This window comes from Lolium perenne, chromosome 3 (genome assembly GCF_019359855.2).
Source record: "Lolium perenne isolate Kyuss_39 chromosome 3, Kyuss_2.0, whole genome shotgun sequence".
NCBI classification, from domain to species: Eukaryota; Viridiplantae; Streptophyta; class Magnoliopsida; order Poales; family Poaceae; genus Lolium; species Lolium perenne.
In genome coordinates this window covers 315,175,542-315,195,685 of record NC_067246.2, presented here as the reverse complement: position 1 = coordinate 315,195,685, position 20,144 = coordinate 315,175,542, and the positions used below count along the sequence as shown (strand labels likewise).

The window sequence follows — 20,144 nt, the reverse complement described above, 5'->3', positions numbered from 1 at the left end:
TGTGATAGGTGGTGCGTAGGAGGTATCCTACCGCTGCGCGGAGGTCTCGCGCAATACTAAAATGCGCACCATGTAGCCCCTTCACAAAAAAAAGCCCTTCCGGCACCCCGAAAATGGAAAAACCATCGCCCGTGGTTCGGATTGGAAATCCGCGACACGGGACTTGCTTCCCATCCTAAGGTCCACGCACGTGCCAAATATGGCCTCGTTCCGACAAACTATGTGGTGAAACGGGCCGTTTCCTACTCATTTCCCCTAAAAGCCATAGAACTCCGGACGTGATAGCCCTATTCGTGAAGGGTTTTTCAAGATAATTGCCGTATCCCAATTCCGTCTTTTGAAGTGGTTACCAGGACACATAAAATGACGCCACGCGGCTCCGCTCGATTTTTTGGCTCCGTTTAATTTGCCAACTAGCAAAACGGGGCCGTCGGGACATGCGGTATGGCCGTACCGGGAGCGCGCGTGCACCCGTCCGCCAACGCGCGAAACGGAAAACATTTAGCACATAAAATGACACGTCCTAGACCTAAAAACATTTTTCCCTCCATTTATTGAGCAAAGGAAAGTGTGGCCCCAGTTCAGATCCGGTCAGTTTCAATGGATTCGGCGGGACACCGCAGAAGCGGAGAGGATTCCCAGATGGCTACCGCGCGCATACGGCATGTGATAGGTGGTGTGTAGGAGGTATCCTACCGCTGCGCGGAGGTCTCACGCAATACTAAAATGCGCACCATGTAGCCCCTTCACAAAAAAAGCCCTTAGGCACCCGAAAATGGAAAAACCGTCGCCCGTGGTTCGGATTGGAAATCCGCGACACGGGCCTTGCTTCCCATCCTAAGGTCCACGCACGTGCCAAATATGGCCTCGTTCCGACAAACTATGTGGTGAAACGGGCCGTTTCCTACTCATTTCCCCTAAAAGCCATAGAACTCCGGACGTGATAGCCCTATTCGTGAAGGGTTTTTCAAGATAATTGCCGTATCCCAATTCCGTCTTTTGAAGTGGTTACCAGGACACATAAAATGACGCCACGCGGCTCCGCTCGATTTTTGGCTCCGTTTAATTTGCCAACTGCGCAAAACGGGGCCGTCGGGACATGCGGTATGGCGTGCAGGGAGCGCGTGCACCCGTCCGCCAACGCGCGAAACGGAAAACATTTAGCACATAAAATGATGCGTCCTAGACCTAAAAACATTTTTCCCTCCATTTATTGAGCAAAGGAAAGTGTGGCCCCGATTCAGATCCGGTCGGTTTCAGCGGATTCGCGGGACACCGCAGAAGCGGGAGGGATTCCCGGATGGCTACCGCGCGCATACGGCATGTGATAGGTGGTGCGTAGGAGGTATCCTACCGCTGCGCGGAGGTCTTGCGCAATACTAAAATGCGCACCATGTAGCCCCTTCACAAAAAAAGCCCTTCCGCACCCCCGAAAATGGAAAAACCGTCGCCCGTGGTTCGGATTGGAAATCCACGACACGGGCCTTGCTTCCCATCCTAAGGTCCACGCACGTGCCAAATATGGCCTCGTTCCGACAAACTATGTGGTGAAACGGGCCGTTTCCTACTCATTTCCCCTAAAAGCCATAGAACTCCGGACGTGATAGCCCTATTCGTGAAGGGTTTTTCAAGATAATTGCCGTATCCCAATTCCGTCTTTTGAAGTGGTTACCAGGACACATAAAATGACGCCACGCGGCTCCGCTCGATTTTTTGGCTCCGTTTAATATGCCAACTGCGCAAAACGGGGCCGTCGGGACATGCGGTATGGCCGTACCGGGAGCGCGCGTGCACCCGTCCGCCAACGCGCGAAACGGAAAACATTTAGCACATAAAATGACACGTCCTAGACCTAAAAACATTTTTCCCTCCATTTATTGAGCAAAGGAAAGTGTGGCCCCAGTTCAGATCCGGTCAGTTTCCAGCGGATTCGGCGGGACACCGCAGGAAGCGGGAGGGATTCCCAGATGGCTACCGCGCGCATACGGCATATGATAGGTGGTGCGTAGGAGGTATCCTACCGCTGCGCGGAGGTCTCGCACAATACTAAAATGCGCACCATGTAGCCCCTTCACAAAAAAAAGCCCTTCCGGCACCCCGAAAATGGAAAAACCGTCGCCCGTGGTTCGGATTGGAAATCCGCGACACGGGCCTTGCTTCCCATCCTAAGGTCCACGCACGTGCCAAATATGGCCTCGTTCCGACAAACTATGTGGTGAAACGGGCCGTTTCCTACTCATTTCCCCTAAAAGCCATAGAACTCCGGACGTGATAGCCCTATTCGTGAAGGGTTTTTCAAGATAATTGCCGTATCCCAATTCCGTCTTTTGAAGTGGTTACCAGGACACATAAAATGACGCCACGCGGCTCCGCTCGATTTTTTGGCTCCGTTTAATATGCCAACTGCGCAAAACGGGGCCGTCGGGACATGCGGTATTGCCATACTGGGAAGATCTAAAGCTGAGGCATAATCTCGATGTAATGCACATCGAGAAAAACATCTGTGACAATTTGCTTGGTACTTTCATGAACATACAAGGCAAGACCAAAGACACTGTGAATTCAAGGCTTGATTTGGAAGACATGGGCATAAGACGTGACTTGCATTTGCAGCCTGTTTCAGCTGACTCTTTTGAGATGCCACAGGCGTGGTATACAATGAGTAAACAAGAAAAAATTGCTTTTTGTGAATTCATAAAAGCTGTGAGGTTTCCAGATGGGTACCCGTCTAACATATCCAAGTGTGTTGCTGCTGATAAGTGCAAGCTTCAAGGGCTGAAGACCCATGACTGTCATATATTGCTTCAAAGGATCTTACCGGCTGGCCTTCGAGGAACAATCCATGAAGACATATATGAAGCGGTTGCTGAACTTGGAAATTTCTTCAGAGAGCTGTCTTTGCAAAACACTGAAGAGAGACGTTCTGGACAGACTTGAAAAGGAAATCGTAGTTATTCTTTGCAAACTTGAGAAGATCTTCCCCCCATCTTTCTTCGACGTGATGGTGCATTTGGCCATCCATTTACCAAAAGAGGCAAGGCTTAGAGGCCCAGTGCATTACGGTTGGATGTACCCAGTCGAAAGAAGGTTGCTAACATTGAAGCGTTATGTCCGGAACAATGCCAGGCCGGAGGGATCGATTGCCGAAGCATATATTGTTGATGAGTGCCTGACATTTTGCTTGAGATACTTCGACGATGTTGAAACAAGATTCAACCGTCCAAGCAGAAATCCGGAGCGGGATGATTCACATATTGGTGATGTGTCTGTTTTCAAACACGGTGTGAAATTTATTGGAGCCTCTCAATATGTGTTTGCTGGTGAGGACTATGACAACATGGTGTGGTATGTGCTCCGAAGTTGCCCTGAGGTTGATCCATACATCGAGTACATTTCTCTTCATCCCCTTATATAGATAGGTTATTGCAGCCTCTCCAAATAATAATTAGGATCTATTTTCTGTTGCCATTCCAGCCTGTGCAAACAAGAGTTGAACCAACAAGGTGGTCAGATCAATGTTGATAGATGGCTTGCCAAGAACTTTGCTAGATGGTTTCAGACTCATGTGAGATCTTTAGCTGGTTTATTTCTGAAGATTGGAAAAGTTCATGATATAATTTTGCTGTGTGTGTTACTCACCCCCGGTTGATTTTTTGCAGATTGGAAAAATGCGAAATGATGTATGTCCTGATCTCTATGCTTTGGCGTGCAAACCAGATTTTAGAGTGAGACTATATTCGGCATGTGTTGTTGACAGTGTTCGGTACCATACTGTTGACCGCGAGAAGAACAGGAAGACACAAAATAGTGGAATCGTTTCTGAGGGAGATCATGATGGCAACAGCATTGACTTCTTTGGTCAGCTCAAATCCATCATCAGATTGCAATACAACTCCAGCGGTGGCGTCCATCGGTCAGGTGTCCTCTTCCTGTGACTGGTTTGACCTTGGTGGTAGGAAACCCGGGCTCGACGATGATGGACACTTCAAGAGTGTTAACACGTAAAAGTTTTGGTACAAGACTGATCCTTTCCTTCTGACATCACAAGCAACCAAGGTCTTTTATGTGCCAGACACCAAGTTGAAAGGAAAATGGCAAGTTGTGCAGAAATTTCACCATAGACATCTATGTAGTGTAAAAGAAAATGAACAGGGACCCGGTGTTGCTGTACTATCATATCAAGATGAAGATTCCAGTCAAGTTCCTGTGCAAGAAAAAGAAGGCACTGCACGGAGTAGGACGAGAAGTGACCAGGAACGTGTGCTACTTGAAAAAGTCATTGTGGACAAACTGAAGAAACATAGCAAAGAGGTTGTGCCCGAAGAAATCGAGGAGGTTGATCAGACAATGTACCAATATTGCAGCGATGAGGATGATGATGATGATGATGGAGGAAATAGGACTAGGAAGCGTCAAGTTTTCAAGAAGATGAGTAGCAGTTTGTGTTGAATATGTCAGCTATTTGTTCCCAGAATTTGTCACTATTTGTTCCCAGAATTTGTGTTGAATATGTCAGCTATTTGTTCCCAGAATTTATGTTGAATATGTCAGCTATTTGTTCCCAGAATATGTCAGCTATTTGTTCCCAGAATTTGTGCCCAATTTTTATGTTCAATATTCCCAGAATTTATGTTGAATATGTCAGCTATTTGTTCCCAGAATTTGTGCCCAATTTTTTGGGGACTCCATGCCCAATTTTTAGGGGAATCCATGCCCAATTTTTTCAATACATGGCTGACGCCTGGCGACCATATATGGGCGGCGCCGCCGTGCATGGTGGCCGCCGCGACCATATATGGGCGGCGCCGCCGTGCAAAAGTAGCTGCTACACATTTTCAACAGAACACATTTTCAACTGAACAGAATTGCACACATACATAGACATGGTTCAAATTCAGGAACTAAACATTGTGGCACGAATAGACAAATGGTTGGAATTACAACACAATAACTCTAGCATATACTCTAGCTTCTTCTCCTCGACCAACAGATCACCGAATTCACCCTAATTTCAGTTCCTACACATCACCAGTACAACAGATGACAAAAGCTACAGATAGCACCCAAACCATGAAGCCTCCCATTTTCTTTGGTTCGGGGTTGCTCGATTCCTTGCAGCAAGCAGAAACTTTTCTTCCTGGAGCCTCTCAATTTCTACACGGAGCCTCTCAATTTCTTCATCTCGATCCCAAACAAGATCACGCAGATCACGAACTAACTCTTTGTGACGTGCATCCAGCGGATCATCAATCCACTTAAACACTTTACACCCTATTCCACCAGCAATCGGACAGATGAAGAACAAAAGAGGATAAGTAAGCCATACTAGAAAAGAAACTTCCGAAGACGGCGGGCACCCGGAAATTCAGAATGGGGGCGGGGGGGCCTGCTCGAAGACTAACCGAGCGACTTTTGCAGTACCGGTATCTTCTCCCGTGATTCGGATCACTCCAAGAAATCCATTGCGGCATCTTCTCGCCACGATCACATACGTCGGCGGGCTCATAATCGAATGGCCGCTGCCGATACGGGATGGGCGTGCCCGGCCGCGGCGATGCGACGACGCTCCCGACCTAGAAGAACTGCCCGAGCAGGCTGGGAACTGCGCCGCCATGCAACAGATGCACCTGGTCGGAGGGATTTTGGTCGGAGGAGGAACCCTAGCTAGATGCACCTGGTCGGAGGGATTTTGGTCGAGGTGGAGGGATTTTTAAGACAACTGATTAGTCTATCATGTCTATATACATGGACAACCATACTTGTGTCAACAACACTATTGTAGCAAAGCGGTAGGGAGTGGTAGTGCGGCAGCGCCAGGTCGAGGGTTCGAGTCCCCGCAAGCGCAATTTTTGCCAGTTATTTCCATCGGGAGCCACTCCAACCCCGGATGGGCCGTCGGGCCAGCAATTCAACCCCCGGATGGGCCGTCGGGCCAGCAATTCAACCCCCGGATGGGCCGCCGTGGGGTAGGCCAGCAGCCAGCAGCCTAGTAGAGGACAGCCCAAAAGAGGAGGATATCACCAGCAGCCCATTAAAATGGTGGACGGCACAGAGAAAAAAAATAACAAGACGCCTTTGTCCCACAAGTATCAGTTGGTCCTACATGTCGATTAGTTCAAGCCGATTGCTTCCAAAGTGACACGTGTGAGGCGCGTGGGACCCGAAAAGGGACACATAGGCAAAATGGATGACATGGCAGCCAAACACATACCATTGTATTGAGCCAAATGCCAATGACGCTATTGATTTGTCGCAATCGGCATTGGAAAAACGTCGTAGGCCACTTAATTTTGCTAATGACGTTTTGACCTAAATTGCCAATGACGTTTTTGCCCAATAACGTCACGATTTTCTAGGGTTTTGCCCCCCCGGAGTGGCCAAGGACGGTCAAAGCTAGGAACGTCATAAAGCTATGACATTTTGATTTCCAGTCATAAAAAAAACGTCATATTATGGCACATTTCTTGTAGTATCAACCACCCATTTAGCGCCACCGGAAGCATAGTCCTACAAGGAATCAAGTCTTGGATTTTGGTACCCATTTTTCAGTGGGTCCTAGCATGTTAGTAACAAGGGTTTTGGGAACCCAAATAGTCCAATCAACATTGTCCTTTGGAGGACCAATAAAGCGAGCACGAATATGTCCATAGTAATCAACAAAAAGAACATGAGAAGGGTTGTTAGAGCCGGCGAAACCCGTCGAGGCGGAGTTGGACACTCCATCCCTTCTTGAGCTAGCATTGCTCCCTTCACGGTTGGTCTCCATGTTCTTCTTGTCCATCTTCTTCTTGGTCCTCCTCTTCCTCCTTCTCTTTGGCTTGGTAGCCACTCCTCCTTCATTGCAAGAGCCCTCTTTGGCTCCATCTTTGGCTTCAATGATTCCTTCCAAGTACTTGGCTTGAACTTGGAGTCTCTCCACCTTGGCCTTCAAGCGATTGACTTCATCTTCATGTTCCGGGTGTGGATGGCAAATATCGAACACTTGGACCTCCTTTGCCTTGTTCACCCGGAAGTGTTCCATCAATGCTTCTTCTTGGAGAGCGTTCAACTTCATGAGCAAGCGCTTGTCATTTTCCATCTTGGCAATGTCGCTCTCATGAGTGCAACATGCACGGTCCTTGCTCAAGGGAAAGTACTCCTTCAATGTTTCTTCTTGCATGGAGTTGATCTCCATGAGCTTGGCTTCCCTTCTCTTCAAGGCGGCAATTTGCTCCTCATGATCACAACATGTATCCTTCTCCTTGCTCATGCGGAGACACTCCACCAACGACTCTTCTTGCTTGCTACTCAAACTCAATAGCTTGGCCTTCTCTTTGAAACATGAGGTCTTCTATTTGAACAAGCGGTAGTACTCATCCAAGGCTTCTTCTTGAAGAGCATTGACTTCCAAGAGGAGAGCATTGTGCCTCCTCAAGGAAGTAACTTGATCCACAAGCTCATCATGGGAAGAATCGGGGTCTTCATCGTGTTTTGCTTTGTTGACTTCCTCGAGCGAGAGCATCTTCTTCTTGAGGTCACCAACCAACTCTAGAGCATGATCTCGATCCTTGGTGAGACGTGAAACAATGGCTTCATTCTTATCTTCAAGCACAATGACACTAGCTCCAAGAGACATGCGAAGATTCCTTTCATCATCAAGCTCCTCCTTGAGATTGGCGAGCTCAAAGGCCGTTTCCCTTTCCAACTTCTCCCTCTTCTCAATAAGATCTTGTGCCGCACCAAGTTGGGCTAAGAGAGCCCCAACATGGATCTTGGTGCCCCCCTTCATGTTAGTGAGAAAAGAATCCAAGGAATCCAAACCCATAATCTCACGTTTAATGGTGAGACTAGTGGCATCATCAATATATGAGGCATTAGTCGAAGAGGATGGTTTGGAAGGGGATTTTACCTCCGTAGATACCTTTGCCATGAGGCACCGTGCATTGTTGGTGACGAGGTTCTCATTTGGAGAGTCGAAGAGGGAGGTAGAGGGAGTGGAAATGGCGATGGCGGCCACTCCCTCTCCTTCCTTGTTGGAGCGCTTGTCCTCATGCTCACCATCTTCATCGGAGGTGTACTCTTCACGGATGATGAAGGCTCTAGGCTTCTTGTTGGAGGAGACTTTGTCGTCATCGGACCTTGGGGAGAACTTGGAGAATCCCTTGGAGAGAGGCTTGTACCTATCCTTTGGGATAAGCTTTCCACCATGATCTTCTCTTCTCTCAAACATACAATCCGCGACAAAATGATTCTTGTCACCGCAATTGTAGCATGTTCTTCCCCTTGTCCTTTCTCTTGGGCTCTTGGAGGGTCTTCTTGGAGAATCACGTGATCTTCTTGGTCTTGTGTTTTGGGACATGTTTCCATCCCAAACCTTCTTGGCGGCGAGAGCCATGTGCTCATGGTAGTTGAGCTTGAGATCATCCGAACCCCACTCAACGGGATCCTCATCACTTTCACTAGCTTCATGCACCTTCATCTTCAATGCAAGATTGGGCTTGCGGGAGTTGTGGGCGCGAGCAACAAGATCCTCCGCATTCTTCTTGGAGATGTCCATAGAAATGACTTCGCTAAGGACTTCGTCGGATGTCATAGTACGGAAGGAGGCGTTTTGGCGGATGGCCGTCAACTTCACTTCCTCATAAGGGAGGAGAGCGTTGTAGAACTTGCGCTTGATCCAATAGTCATCCACGAACGTTGCTCCAAGATCTTGCTTTTGCACGGCAAGAGCGATGAGGCGTCGGTACATTTCTTCGGGGGTCTCTCCTTCAATCATGACGAAGTTGTCGGCCATGTTGTTCACTTCATCAAAGAGAGAGCTTTGGATGCTTGCATTGCCGAGGAAGAGCTTCTCAAGTTTGTCCCATGCTTCCTTGGCGGTCTTGAGCGAGCGGATATGAGCGCGGTCCTTGGGGGAGATGGCCATATGAATCATGTTGATGGCGGTGGCGTTGAGTTGGTCATCCACCACATCTCTCCTTGTCATCTTCTTGGGATCTCGTGGTGAATAGCCCTCCTCAATGATACGCCAAAGCTCGGTAGAAGCGCTGCGCACATGTGAACGCATTAAGAATTGCCAATTCTCAAAGTTGTTTGACTCGAGTAACGGTGGTGAACCATGTGACAAGATATGCGGCATCGGTATCGGAACGTTGATGGTGTAATCATTTGGTGGTGGCACCGCATGATAACTCCATTGACGTTCCTCAACCGGTGTGTCATCATCCTTCCCTTTTGTTGAAGTGCCGGTATCCCCAAGCCCTTCCTTTTGTGTATCTTTTGTCGCTTCCGCGACAAAATCAACAAGAGGAAGGGTGTTGGCTTTTGGTGGTGGATCCTCAGCACTTGCTTTTGGAGGAGGGTTTGGTTTTTGAACCACCAACTCCATCATCATCGTCTTCATTTGGGCAACGATGGATGACTCCAATTTCTTGAGGTCATCCAACGTAGCCGTCGTGGAATCGATGGGCGATGATGGAGCGGGTGGCTCAAGAGAAGGTGACCCATTCACAACCGTCTCTTGTTCGGCCATTTCTTAGGCGGTAAAGCCCGAGCAAGAAAACCTTGCTCTGATACCACTTGAACGGATCGTAGCGAACAAGAGGGGGGGGGGTGAATGGCGCTACGGCAAATTTTAGTCTTTTTCAAGTTTTATGCAACGGAAGGTAAAGGTGTGACTTTTAGCAATGGGGGTGATCCTACAATAAAGCTAGAACATGTGCAACATGTAAAGGAATCAACAAGATAACAAAAGTGAGGAGCGAGACAACCGGGGGGGCGCGAGGCGAGTCGAGGTTTGTTTCCCGCAGTTCCCTCCACTAAAGGAGGTACGTCTGCGTTGAGGAGGTGCTAGTCTCACACAAGAGACTAGGCGGCCACACCACGAAGGAAGGCCTCACCCTCTTCCTCGAGAGAGCTCCACGGAGGTGCTCTCCCTCTTCCACTAAGGCACCGGTCGAGGCGGTGATTCCTTCACAAGGTTGGGGCGAGCTCCACACATACAAGGATGCTCCCAACACCCTATGGAGCTAGTACATCACCAAGCTAGACTCCATAGCTGCACATCTCCAATGCTCCACCATAGGAACCCATCACCAATGATCCACCATAGGAACTCTTCCAATGCTCCACCAAGAAACTCTCCAAGGCTCCACCAAGAAACTCTCCAAGGCTCCACCAAAGGAACTCCCCAAAGATCCACCAAAGGAACTCTTCTCCAAGATCCACCAAAGGAACCCTACCACCAAGATCCACTAAGGAATAGCTAGTATTTGTGAAATCTCTCTTGGTAAAACTATAGATCGGGGTCTCCTCCACCTATCCTCAAAATTAGGGCAAGATTGGTTGGAGGGGGAAGGAGATCCACAAGGATTAAGCTCAGCAACAATGGAGGAGAGAGAAGGGGAAGAGATAAAATCGGGTGGGGAAGAAGGGGCCCTTAAATAGGCTCCTCCAAATCCAACCGTTACACCCAGGTTTGGCCTAAGCGGTACTACCGCTTTGGTGCAAGCGGTACTACCGCCCTGAGTTCGAAATCACCCCAGATCTGGTCAAAGGACGCAGAGCGGTACTACCGCCCGCGGTACCGCTCGTGGTACCGCAATAGGGTCCAGACCTTACTGGATCCAGAGCGGTACCGAAGCGGTACGACCGTAACTCGTTACGGTACCTCAAGCGGTACCTTGAGCGGTACTACCGCTCGTGAGCGGTACTACCGCCCCAGGTACTGCAGGGGTACCGCAACTTGTTCTGGGGGACGAATTCAGCGCAGAACTCAGAGCGGTACCGAGGGCGGTACCTATAGGGGTAGCGGTACTACCGCTTCAGGTACCGGTAGTACCGGCCTGGCTAAAACTGGTTTTCTTCCCTTTTTCTCTCCAACTTTGTTACCTCGCTAAACGCACACAAAACCGGAAAACCTATCAACTACGCTTCAGTCTTCTGATCTTGACGCGTCCGGCGAGGTCACCGTGTACTTGCAAATCTAACAATGATACTCAAGGCACACGGTGAGATTACTCAAGTGTTGTCATCAAACACACAAAACTTGGTGTATGAATTTTGCTCTTACAACCATGACAACAAAGAAGTCGGCCAAGTCCTTGTCGAGGCTGGCCAGGTACACCTTGGGGCGGCAGCTCTGCAAGTCAAGATTATGCTAATTAATTGGGACATTTCCTGGTGAAGATGGCTATGACAGTGGAGCCGATCGGAAGCAGTGATAGATAATTCTGAAAGAGATAAACTTTGAAACCCACCAAAATTTTCAAAATTAAAAGTTTTAGGCTTTTCGTAAAATATTTCGGATTTTTTCTCTATCAAATTTTGTTGAATTTAAACAAAAAATGGATAAATTTAAAAATAATTTGATCTGGACCTAAATATAGTACGACAAATTAGGTAAAATTATACTTATTTCGATAACCACTGAAATTACCAAATTTTCAGAAATTTCATTGAAATTTCATTGAAGTTTTGAACCCGAAAAGACTGTGTTTGCAATCTCCGCGGAGGGTAGGTACCTACTTAAGATCGATCGAGAAACGACTTCCGTTAATGCGCGCGCCGTGTGCTGTAGCGAGGATGTTGAGCTGGTGTGTGCAACTGATGGCCACCATCCCGTGCATTGGCGATCAAGCTACAGCACCACCATGCTGCCAAAATGCAGAAACAAACAGCTCCTTTTTAAAAAATCGAGTCGTGCAGGTAGTACTGTTGATCTTCATCCACAGGAAAAATGGTACAGCTCCGCGCGGGATATCTAACATCGAAGACGTTCACCTACATGATCTATCATTACACCAACGTGACTACCAAATCACTTGTTAAAGCTCAAAATATTTGCAAGAGCAAGTTATGTTCAACCAGAGAAGGGGAGCAGTGACATGCAACCATTTGATTTGTTGGTCGACCACGGAGACGTCGAGACGGAATTGAGACTGCGGATCTGCACTTGGGCAAGACGGGAGGGCAGGGGGCCGCGGTACTTGGAGCTTGACGTAAGGACTCTTGCACCAGTGTACAAGCAAAATAGGGAAAAATCCAAGGAGAAGCATGCCTGTACTTTCAGCACAAGTTCAGAAACAACCTCAATCAGATTCAGTAGAAGCAACAGCGAAGCAAGAACTGTAAGGCCCAATCACTTCACTCCTAGTCTAGATATTCCAACCGTGAACTTCCAATGGCAAAGCTAGCTTACCACACAGAGAAATCAAAGTAGGAGGTAAAACTTGATGGAGCAATTGAACTTGGCTCAAAACTTTATTTAGATCCCTTGAGGGCATGCCTAGCTTTTCCTCCATAAATATTGTCTGTGTATGGTGCAGCTAACAGCAAGCAATCAACCTTCATTATTCTCGTCATCATCCCAGAAAATACATGTATCTTTCTTTGAAGCCTGGAGTTTTGCATCCCTTGTTTCGATTACAGATAAACTAAAATGTACAGCAAATCACATTCAACAGGATGAAAATTGTAGCATATTCATATAGCGAAACGCATGGCTGTAAAACCAATATATATCAGATTTAACTGAAAATTGAAAAATCCAGAAACACACTGCAAGATGGACCTTAAATTATCTTGAAGCTGGACCGTTTTGTGCAGTTTTTAAACAACGGAGGAAGTAGATCCTGAGACCCCTGCTCTGTATCTTGATCTTCTACTTTCCCCATCTTCCTCGTTAATTCACCAACGCAATAACCAGGAAGAACGTGAACAGCTGCTCCTATCGATCATCCAGGCATCAACAATGCGGACGCATACAAAATTACAAAGGCGTGCATCTGCTTCTGATTTGTTTGATTCCCAGGGTGGGCCTAGAGTTCAGCTGCTTTTCGATTGTGTCGTCCTTAGCTCACAGCACCCGCCATGGCCACGCCAATGAGATCCCGCTGGCTGGAGTTTGGGTGCCATGTCGTTGACCCCGAGCCACCCCAAGCCATGGCCTTTCTTCTGGAGCTTATGGTGTCCGTCATGGCCGCAATCCATCCCGCCGCTAGCCATGGCAGCCGACTACCATGGTCCTGTTGTTCCTCCGGGATCACGTGGCACCTTGCGTTTTATTTATTAGAGACAGAACTCTCCTCCAACCAGATCGAGACCCGGCGGGTGGATGAGCTCGAATCCGGCGGTTTCCGGTGCAGGCGGCCGACCTCCACGTTCGTAGCAAAATCCGACGAGGATGGTGCGCTCAGAACGGTGCTCTAAGGAGTAAGGACAGACGTCGGCAACGTCATAATCTCAGACGCGCTCCTGCGGCGGTGGTGAGACAAAAATAGCCTAGGGGAGGAACCCCAACCGAGTTTGTGCACCACACAGAGACAAACACTGCAAACCGATCGGGATTGGGAGTGTTTCTATAGGCTCGAATTGGCTGGGCCGGGCCAAAGGTTCTCGAGCATAGGAATAGATGCCGAACTTCAAACGACGAGGAACGGAAGGAACACAATGAACCGTTTTTTTATGATGACTTAAGCGGTGGCAGTTTGTGTAATTTAGATGAAAAATAGGGGTAACAAAAAACGGACGAACAAGAAGCCTTATTTTCTTTATTATTAGGTATAGATGGCATGTGAGTATTTGTTTATCTCCTTGCAAACAGTACAGTTATCTGTACCCAATTTTTCTTTCTATTTAGATAAGGTGTGAAGTTTTGGAAGTTGGAACTGGATTTGTCACTTATAGATAGAAATTATCCTAGTTAGTATACTATTCTGTTATTCAGTGACCTTCAACGTTTGATGTGAATGATTGGATTCCACCTGAAGTAGGAATCTTTTGCTAGTAGATACCTTCCTACTTCCTGCTAGTTTGAGAAACTGAAACACAGCGATCACAACCGTAGAAGCATTAAACAACTAGTCTTCTTCTTACACCAATTAGCATTCCTTGATTGGGTAATCATATTGTATTTTTCTGAAGCCTAGCTTAGCTTTGCTGGAAGTGACGCTTAAGGACTTGAAAAAGATATCTCACTTTAATTTTACTAGTAAGCAGTGGCACCTCGTCTTGTGTTCTTTGTCTTTGCAAGAATTTCGCCTGTGACTAACCTGCTGTGTTCAACGAGGTCAGTGCACCTGTACATCCAAAATTACTTGCTGGAAATGACACTTACGCTCTCATGTCTGTTGTGATTAAGTTTTGGAAGTGAATCATCAGATGTCCCTGCAAAAGATGCCTACCTTGTGTTTCTATCTCAAGTTGCTTCTGCTTTTACACAGGCAAGTATTGCGCTGTGTAACATCCTGTATTCCTATCTCAGGCAAATGAGCTTCATCTTGCTTCTGCCCTCTTAAAATTATCAGCGCTCCTAACAAGCACATGCGTGCAAAAATATTTTGTGACACAAAGTTGCAACCGATTTGACCCCACTGTCCAGAAATCAAGACTCGAGAGTTTAGAGCATCTCCACCGACGGCCCTAAAATAGGAGCCAGGCAGGTGCGCCGGCACGAGTGTATGGAGGACGTCGGTACGTCCTTCCGAACTTTAGGGACAGCCGTCCCACACCGGCGTCCCCCATTTTTCCCCTATTTACACGATCTATACAATATTTTCAGTTTAAACAGTTTTCGAACACATAAATTTATTCATACAATAATTTAACATAGTTTAACACAAATACAAATGGAATTATTAATACAATATTTAAATTTTAAATCATGTGTTCGTGGCTCCTCTCGTCGTCCACAAATGCACATCCAGATCTTCCTGAAGTTGAGCATTGACATCGACATCTTGGATTTCTTCATGCATGTGAACAAAAGCTACGAACTCTTGGGGTACATGCTCAACTTTAGCAAGAGTCTCTTAGTAATCAAGTGGTTGATCATCATCTACAGTGCATGATACACAAGCTCTCATCACCTCCCACATCTGAGACTCCGGCCAAGTGAGAGCAGGGTACTTGGCAACGGCGAAACGCTGCTGGAGCACACCAAAAAGACCGCTCAACATCCTTGCGAGTTGCTTCCTGACCATTTCTGAAGCTAGAGCAGGGATTGTCTTCACAAATATAGCATACGTTGGACAGATATCATCGGCTAGATAGTACCCCTTGTTGTATGCGTAGTTGTTGACCTCAAAGTTCACGGCATGAGATTGTCCCTTAACTAGACTGGCAAACACATCACGTTGATATCATTGTGGGTTCCTGCCATGCCAAATCCAGAGGTCAAGTACAATGGCAATTCTTGCAACCCTAATGCAGGCAGTCGATGCTTCTGAGCATTCTAGGAAACCCTCAGTCGGCATTTTGTGCTAGGATCCAAGATGTATCATCTGCCCTCGGTGCTCTCAAATAATCTCCACCAAACACCGTTATGACGGCTCGGCAAAAATTGTAGACAGTCTTGGAGCATGTCGACTCCACCTTGCGTAGGGAGCCAGGAATTAAACTGAGGGGGTCAAAACTAAACTCTAAATTTTTTTTTTGACTGAAAAGAGCAAATGTATTCAACAAAAGAGGTCCAAATAGATTCAATTTACATATTTCATCAAGTACAACAAATTATAACCATCTAAACGAGTACGGCCTCTCGACAAATATGCCCATCTCATTTTGTTTGCTAGATCAAAAAATTTAGGAACATTTGCCTACAACATTGAAAAGGGAAACTAGAAATTACCCCTAATTTCTACCTTGTAATGATGCAAGCAAGTATCAAAACTCAAGAAAAGAGGGAAATCAACCTGTATGCGTGCCCTCTTGCGTGATTCCTCATCGTCGTCGGCATCCATCGAAGAAGCCAGCAGCGGAAGTGGTAACACGACGGGGCGGGGCGGGCGGGGAAATGCGGCAGCAGGCTGGGGAAACACGGTGGGCTGCGGGGAAAAGCGGCGGGGCGGCGGGGAAAAGCGGCGAGGCGGCGGGCGAGCCGCCAGAGCGGGGTGGGGAAAGGCGGCGGGGAAAAGCGGCGGGCAGCCGGGCGAGCCGTCGGAGCGGGGCGGGGAAAGGCGACGGTGGGCCGGGGAAACACGATGGGGCGGAATGGGAAAAGCGGCGGGACGGCGGGGCGGCGGGTGAGCCGTCGGAGCGGGGCGTGGCGGCGGCAGGGCTAGGTCTTGCTGTGTGGGTCGGCAGGGGTGTGCTCGCTCAGTCGCTCCGTCCGTCGCTCGATATTCGATACCGGTTGGGTTTGACTGGGCCTGGGAGTCTTTTTTTCGTCAAAAACTGAGGGGGGGTCGAATGACCATGCTCGACCCGGTGGTGACTCCGCCCATGTGTGCGGCATCTCTTCGCCGGCAACCCGCTCGGTGTAAAGCATCTTCTACGTGAGGGGACTGGTATGGGGTTGCGGACGATTCTATTGTGGTTGAAACCGCGCCGGCGACGCTGGTGTGAGCCCAATTCTATCGGTGGAGATGCTCTTATTTGAAGTTTCATTTTCAACACTTGGTTTTTGGATGGATGGATGACGACAGCTTCCGTTGCCCGTCGGGCGTGTTTTTGCTGCACGCACGCACGCACTGGGTCAGCGAGCCACCCAAACGGAGCCACGGAGCCAAACTCCGGCCGGCCGTCCGCGCCACACCACACTAGTCCGTCCAATACCGCATCCTCTGTTCCTCCTCCCACCCCGACCTCAAAGATGCCGCCACCACTCTAACCTCCCGCGCCCCGCTCCCACCACCACCACCACCGCCACTGCCCCCCAAGCTCCCCACCGCCCCGCTCTCCATGGCCTCCCACCTCCGCCTCCACGTCGCCGCCCCACCACCGCCCCTCCTCCACCACCACCGCCTCCGTCTCCCGCGCCCACCAAAACTAACGCTCCTCAGTTCCCCAGCCCCGGCGTACTCCCCTCTGCGCCCTTTGCGCCACCGCGCCCTTTCCCCAGCCCCGCTCCGGGCCTCCGTCGACCGCGCCGAGGAGGGCTCGGACGGTGAGGGCGAGGGGCTCGTGGGCGAGGACTCGGCGGTGTTCCGCCTCGGCGACCAGCGGGTGCTCTCCTGGGCATACTTCAGCGGGATCCTCGCCGTCGTGCTCTATGCCCTCAACGTCCTCTGGATTGACCCGAACACCGGCTTCGGGACCAGCTTCCTCGACGCCGTCGGCTCCATCTCCGACAGCCACGAGGTGCGTCCCTCCACACCATTCTCTTCCACTACTGGCTGCCTATGCCGAGCAATTCGTTCATTCATTCAGCTGTGGTTCCCAAATTACAACTACAGGTTAGATAACTGCGCTGCTATATAATCCAGTAGGATATATAGCTCCTAAATGTGCTTCCTGGAATCTAGCTATCTCCAATGTCATTCAAATGTTACTATGTGTTGGCAATTAATGGAATCTAACAACTAGGGAGCACATAACACTAGGCTTCATGCATCCCTCACGAATCACGATCCTGAAAGAACCATTCAATTCAATTGCGTCGGGAACTCCACTAGTGTTTGCTATGCTAAATATGCAAGGCCGTACGCAAGAACCTGGGAAAACTTAGTCCGTCGACACTATGATGGTACTGCTAGAATTTGTGTGGGTTGCACTCAGGTGCCTGAAGAACTACTAAAAAAATAAGTAAGATATGCACCCTGTTATATGCTCCTGAACGCGATCCTTAGAGTCGTTTACTCTGCAATGGCATCCGGATGCTGTTCTGTTTCAGCAAAGAAAACAGACAAGAGTAACCCAGCTTTATGCACATTAAGTTTAATGGATCCCTAACAATCTTGAAAGAACGTCTAGATAGGTTATTGTGAACTCCAATAGTGCTTGACATCTGAAATATGTGAGGCCATAGGCATGAATCTTACCGAAATCTGCCCTTCTTCGACATAAGTGGACATATTGGTTTCAGGCTTACTGTACAGCTTTTTCAGTTATCAAAGCGCGCCGGTTGATGACTAATATACTAAATCTTATTGCATTGCAACCATTTATATGATCCATTTAATTATTCAGTCCCTACGAATTTCCTTTATATTTATATTTTACTGATTGTGCTGCTTTTGTTTGTGCTTTGATGGCATCATGATCGACCAAAATAATAACATCTTGTATGGTACTACCTCTGTTCCTAAATATAAGATGTTTTTGCAAGCCAAATTGACTTGCCAAAGCTGTCTTATATTTAGGAATACAGGAAGTAATATACTCTACCTACTGCTTGTTAGCTAGGTAATTGTAACGGTGTAGATACATATATCCTTAACCTCTGTCCTTCCATTGCAGGTCGTTTTGCTGCTCCTTACCATCATCTTTGCTGTAGCCCATAGTGGTCTGGCAAGCTTTCGTGAAACTGGTGAAAAAATAATAGGGGAGCGAGCCTACCGTGTGCTGTTTGCTGGATTGTCACTGCCGCTAGCAGTTAGTACTATTGTGAGTGCTTGGTACAGGGTTTCTTCTTTTCATAGATGGTATCTAAGTTGCTAAGCCTTCGAGTATCTTAGAAAAATTGTCCTATCTTGCAGGTCTACTTCATAAATCATCGCTATGATGGTATTCAGCTGTGGCAAGTTCAAGGCGTCCCAGGCGTCCACGAGCTTGTTTGGCTCTCGTCTTTCATCTCATTCTTATTTTTGTACCCATCTACTTTCAATCTGTTAGAAGTGGCAGCTGTGGACAAGCCAAAATTACACATGTGGGAAACCGGGATAATGCGCATCACAAGACATCCACAGGTAGTTTCTCAAAGGCCATGCCTATAGATATATATGGGTCATTAATTATTTTTGTGCTAAACAAGTTTAAGATTTAGTTTTCCTTTTACTTTTGCATCATGCTAATACATGCCTTATCCCGTAGCATTCTAACAATCAATTATCTTTCAGTTTGTTGGGCAGGTAATTTGGTGCTTAGCTCACACGCTATGGATGGGCAACTCAGTTGCTGTTGCGGCCTCCGTTGGGTTGATTGGTCACCATGCATTTGGTGTCTGGAATGGCGACAGGAGGCTGGCGTCACGCTACGGTGAAGCCTTTGAGGTTTTGAAGAAGAGGACTAGTGTCATGCCGTTTGCTGCGATTGTTGATGGACGGCAGAAACTACCTGCGGATTATTACAAGGAGTTCATCCGGTTACCGTACATCACGATCACAGCCTTAACTGTGGGAGCATACTTTGCACATCCGTTGATGCAAGCGTCCAGCTACAAACTTCCCTGGTAACAATGCAGACTGATGTACATATGTCAGTTTATTACCTGAACATGTCAGCGAACAGAAACAAAAGAAAATAGACACGGTGCTTTTGCTTGTTAGAGAGGACTACCAAAAGAAGTAGCCAGCTGATGTTGTAACGTCACTAGGCTTCAGAAAGGGATATGAAAATTGTCAAAACAATATTCAGAAGTTGCCCTACTGAAGCTGTGAGGGATGGGCAAAGCCATGGTAACACTGCCAAAACAATTTTACTTGAGATATGAAAAAAAGGGATGGCAATACATGTGAAACAAACATCTCCTCTAAATGTATAATATGAGTATTGTTAGAATCATTGTAAAATGCATTTTTAAATTATATGAATTTTGTTTTTTTGGATGTAATATGTTTTGCTACAATTTTGGTCGAACTTGATAAAGGTTGATTTTGACTAAACATAGAACACAGGTAAATAAAAACAGAGGGAGTACTATTTAATTTTACTGAACAAGCAATATATTTTCTATATTTACTGATGTCGGAAAAAGAGTTTCTGACTTCTTATCAATGAAAAAAAGGAAGGGGAGCGCTCGCTGGGTGGTTGTACTGGAAATAGGGGTGTAAATGGTACGGATAATTTCCGCTCCGAATCCGCATGTTTTTGAGGATATGATATGCATTTTTCGAAATCCATCAGATATGGATTTGGATGCGGATAGTGCTTAAGCTGATATCCGGTGGATACAGTATACGTATTATCCAATTATCCGCCATTTTTTGCGGATTATTCGAGGTCCTCAATGAGGATAATCCGAAAAATTTAGCCCAATCCTAAATATTTAAACAATATAGTTAGTTCATCGGCTAAAATATTTATGCTATTAGCATGCAATTTGCTGTTGTACGAACACGTGTGTACATTTAGCTATAAACTATAAGTACAAACATATTTTACATAAAAAAAGTATACTTCTATTTTTTATGTGTATATTTGCTTAATAATCCGTTTCCGATCCGAGTCCGGTCCAAATCCGCTCCATATCCGTAATCCGATATAATCTGCATTATCCGCTCTGATTC

At 47.4% G+C, this 20,144-nt stretch overlaps 1 protein-coding gene across 1 annotated transcript; it reads left to right on the top strand.

The window, feature by feature from the left end:
- Nucleotides 1–16,644: 16,644 nt before the first annotated feature.
- On the top strand, nucleotides 16,645–19,463 carry LOC127345546 (15-cis-zeta-carotene isomerase, chloroplastic). Its single transcript, XM_051372033.1, has 4 exons — nucleotides 16,645–17,058; nucleotides 18,157–18,303; nucleotides 18,396–18,605; nucleotides 18,756–19,463. The coding sequence occupies exons 1-4, from the start codon at nucleotides 16,660–16,662 to the stop codon at nucleotides 19,089–19,091; spliced, it is 1,092 nt and encodes a 363-aa protein (XP_051227993.1). The 5' UTR covers nucleotides 16,645–16,659; the 3' UTR covers nucleotides 19,092–19,463.
- Nucleotides 19,464–20,144: the final 681 nt, after the last annotated feature.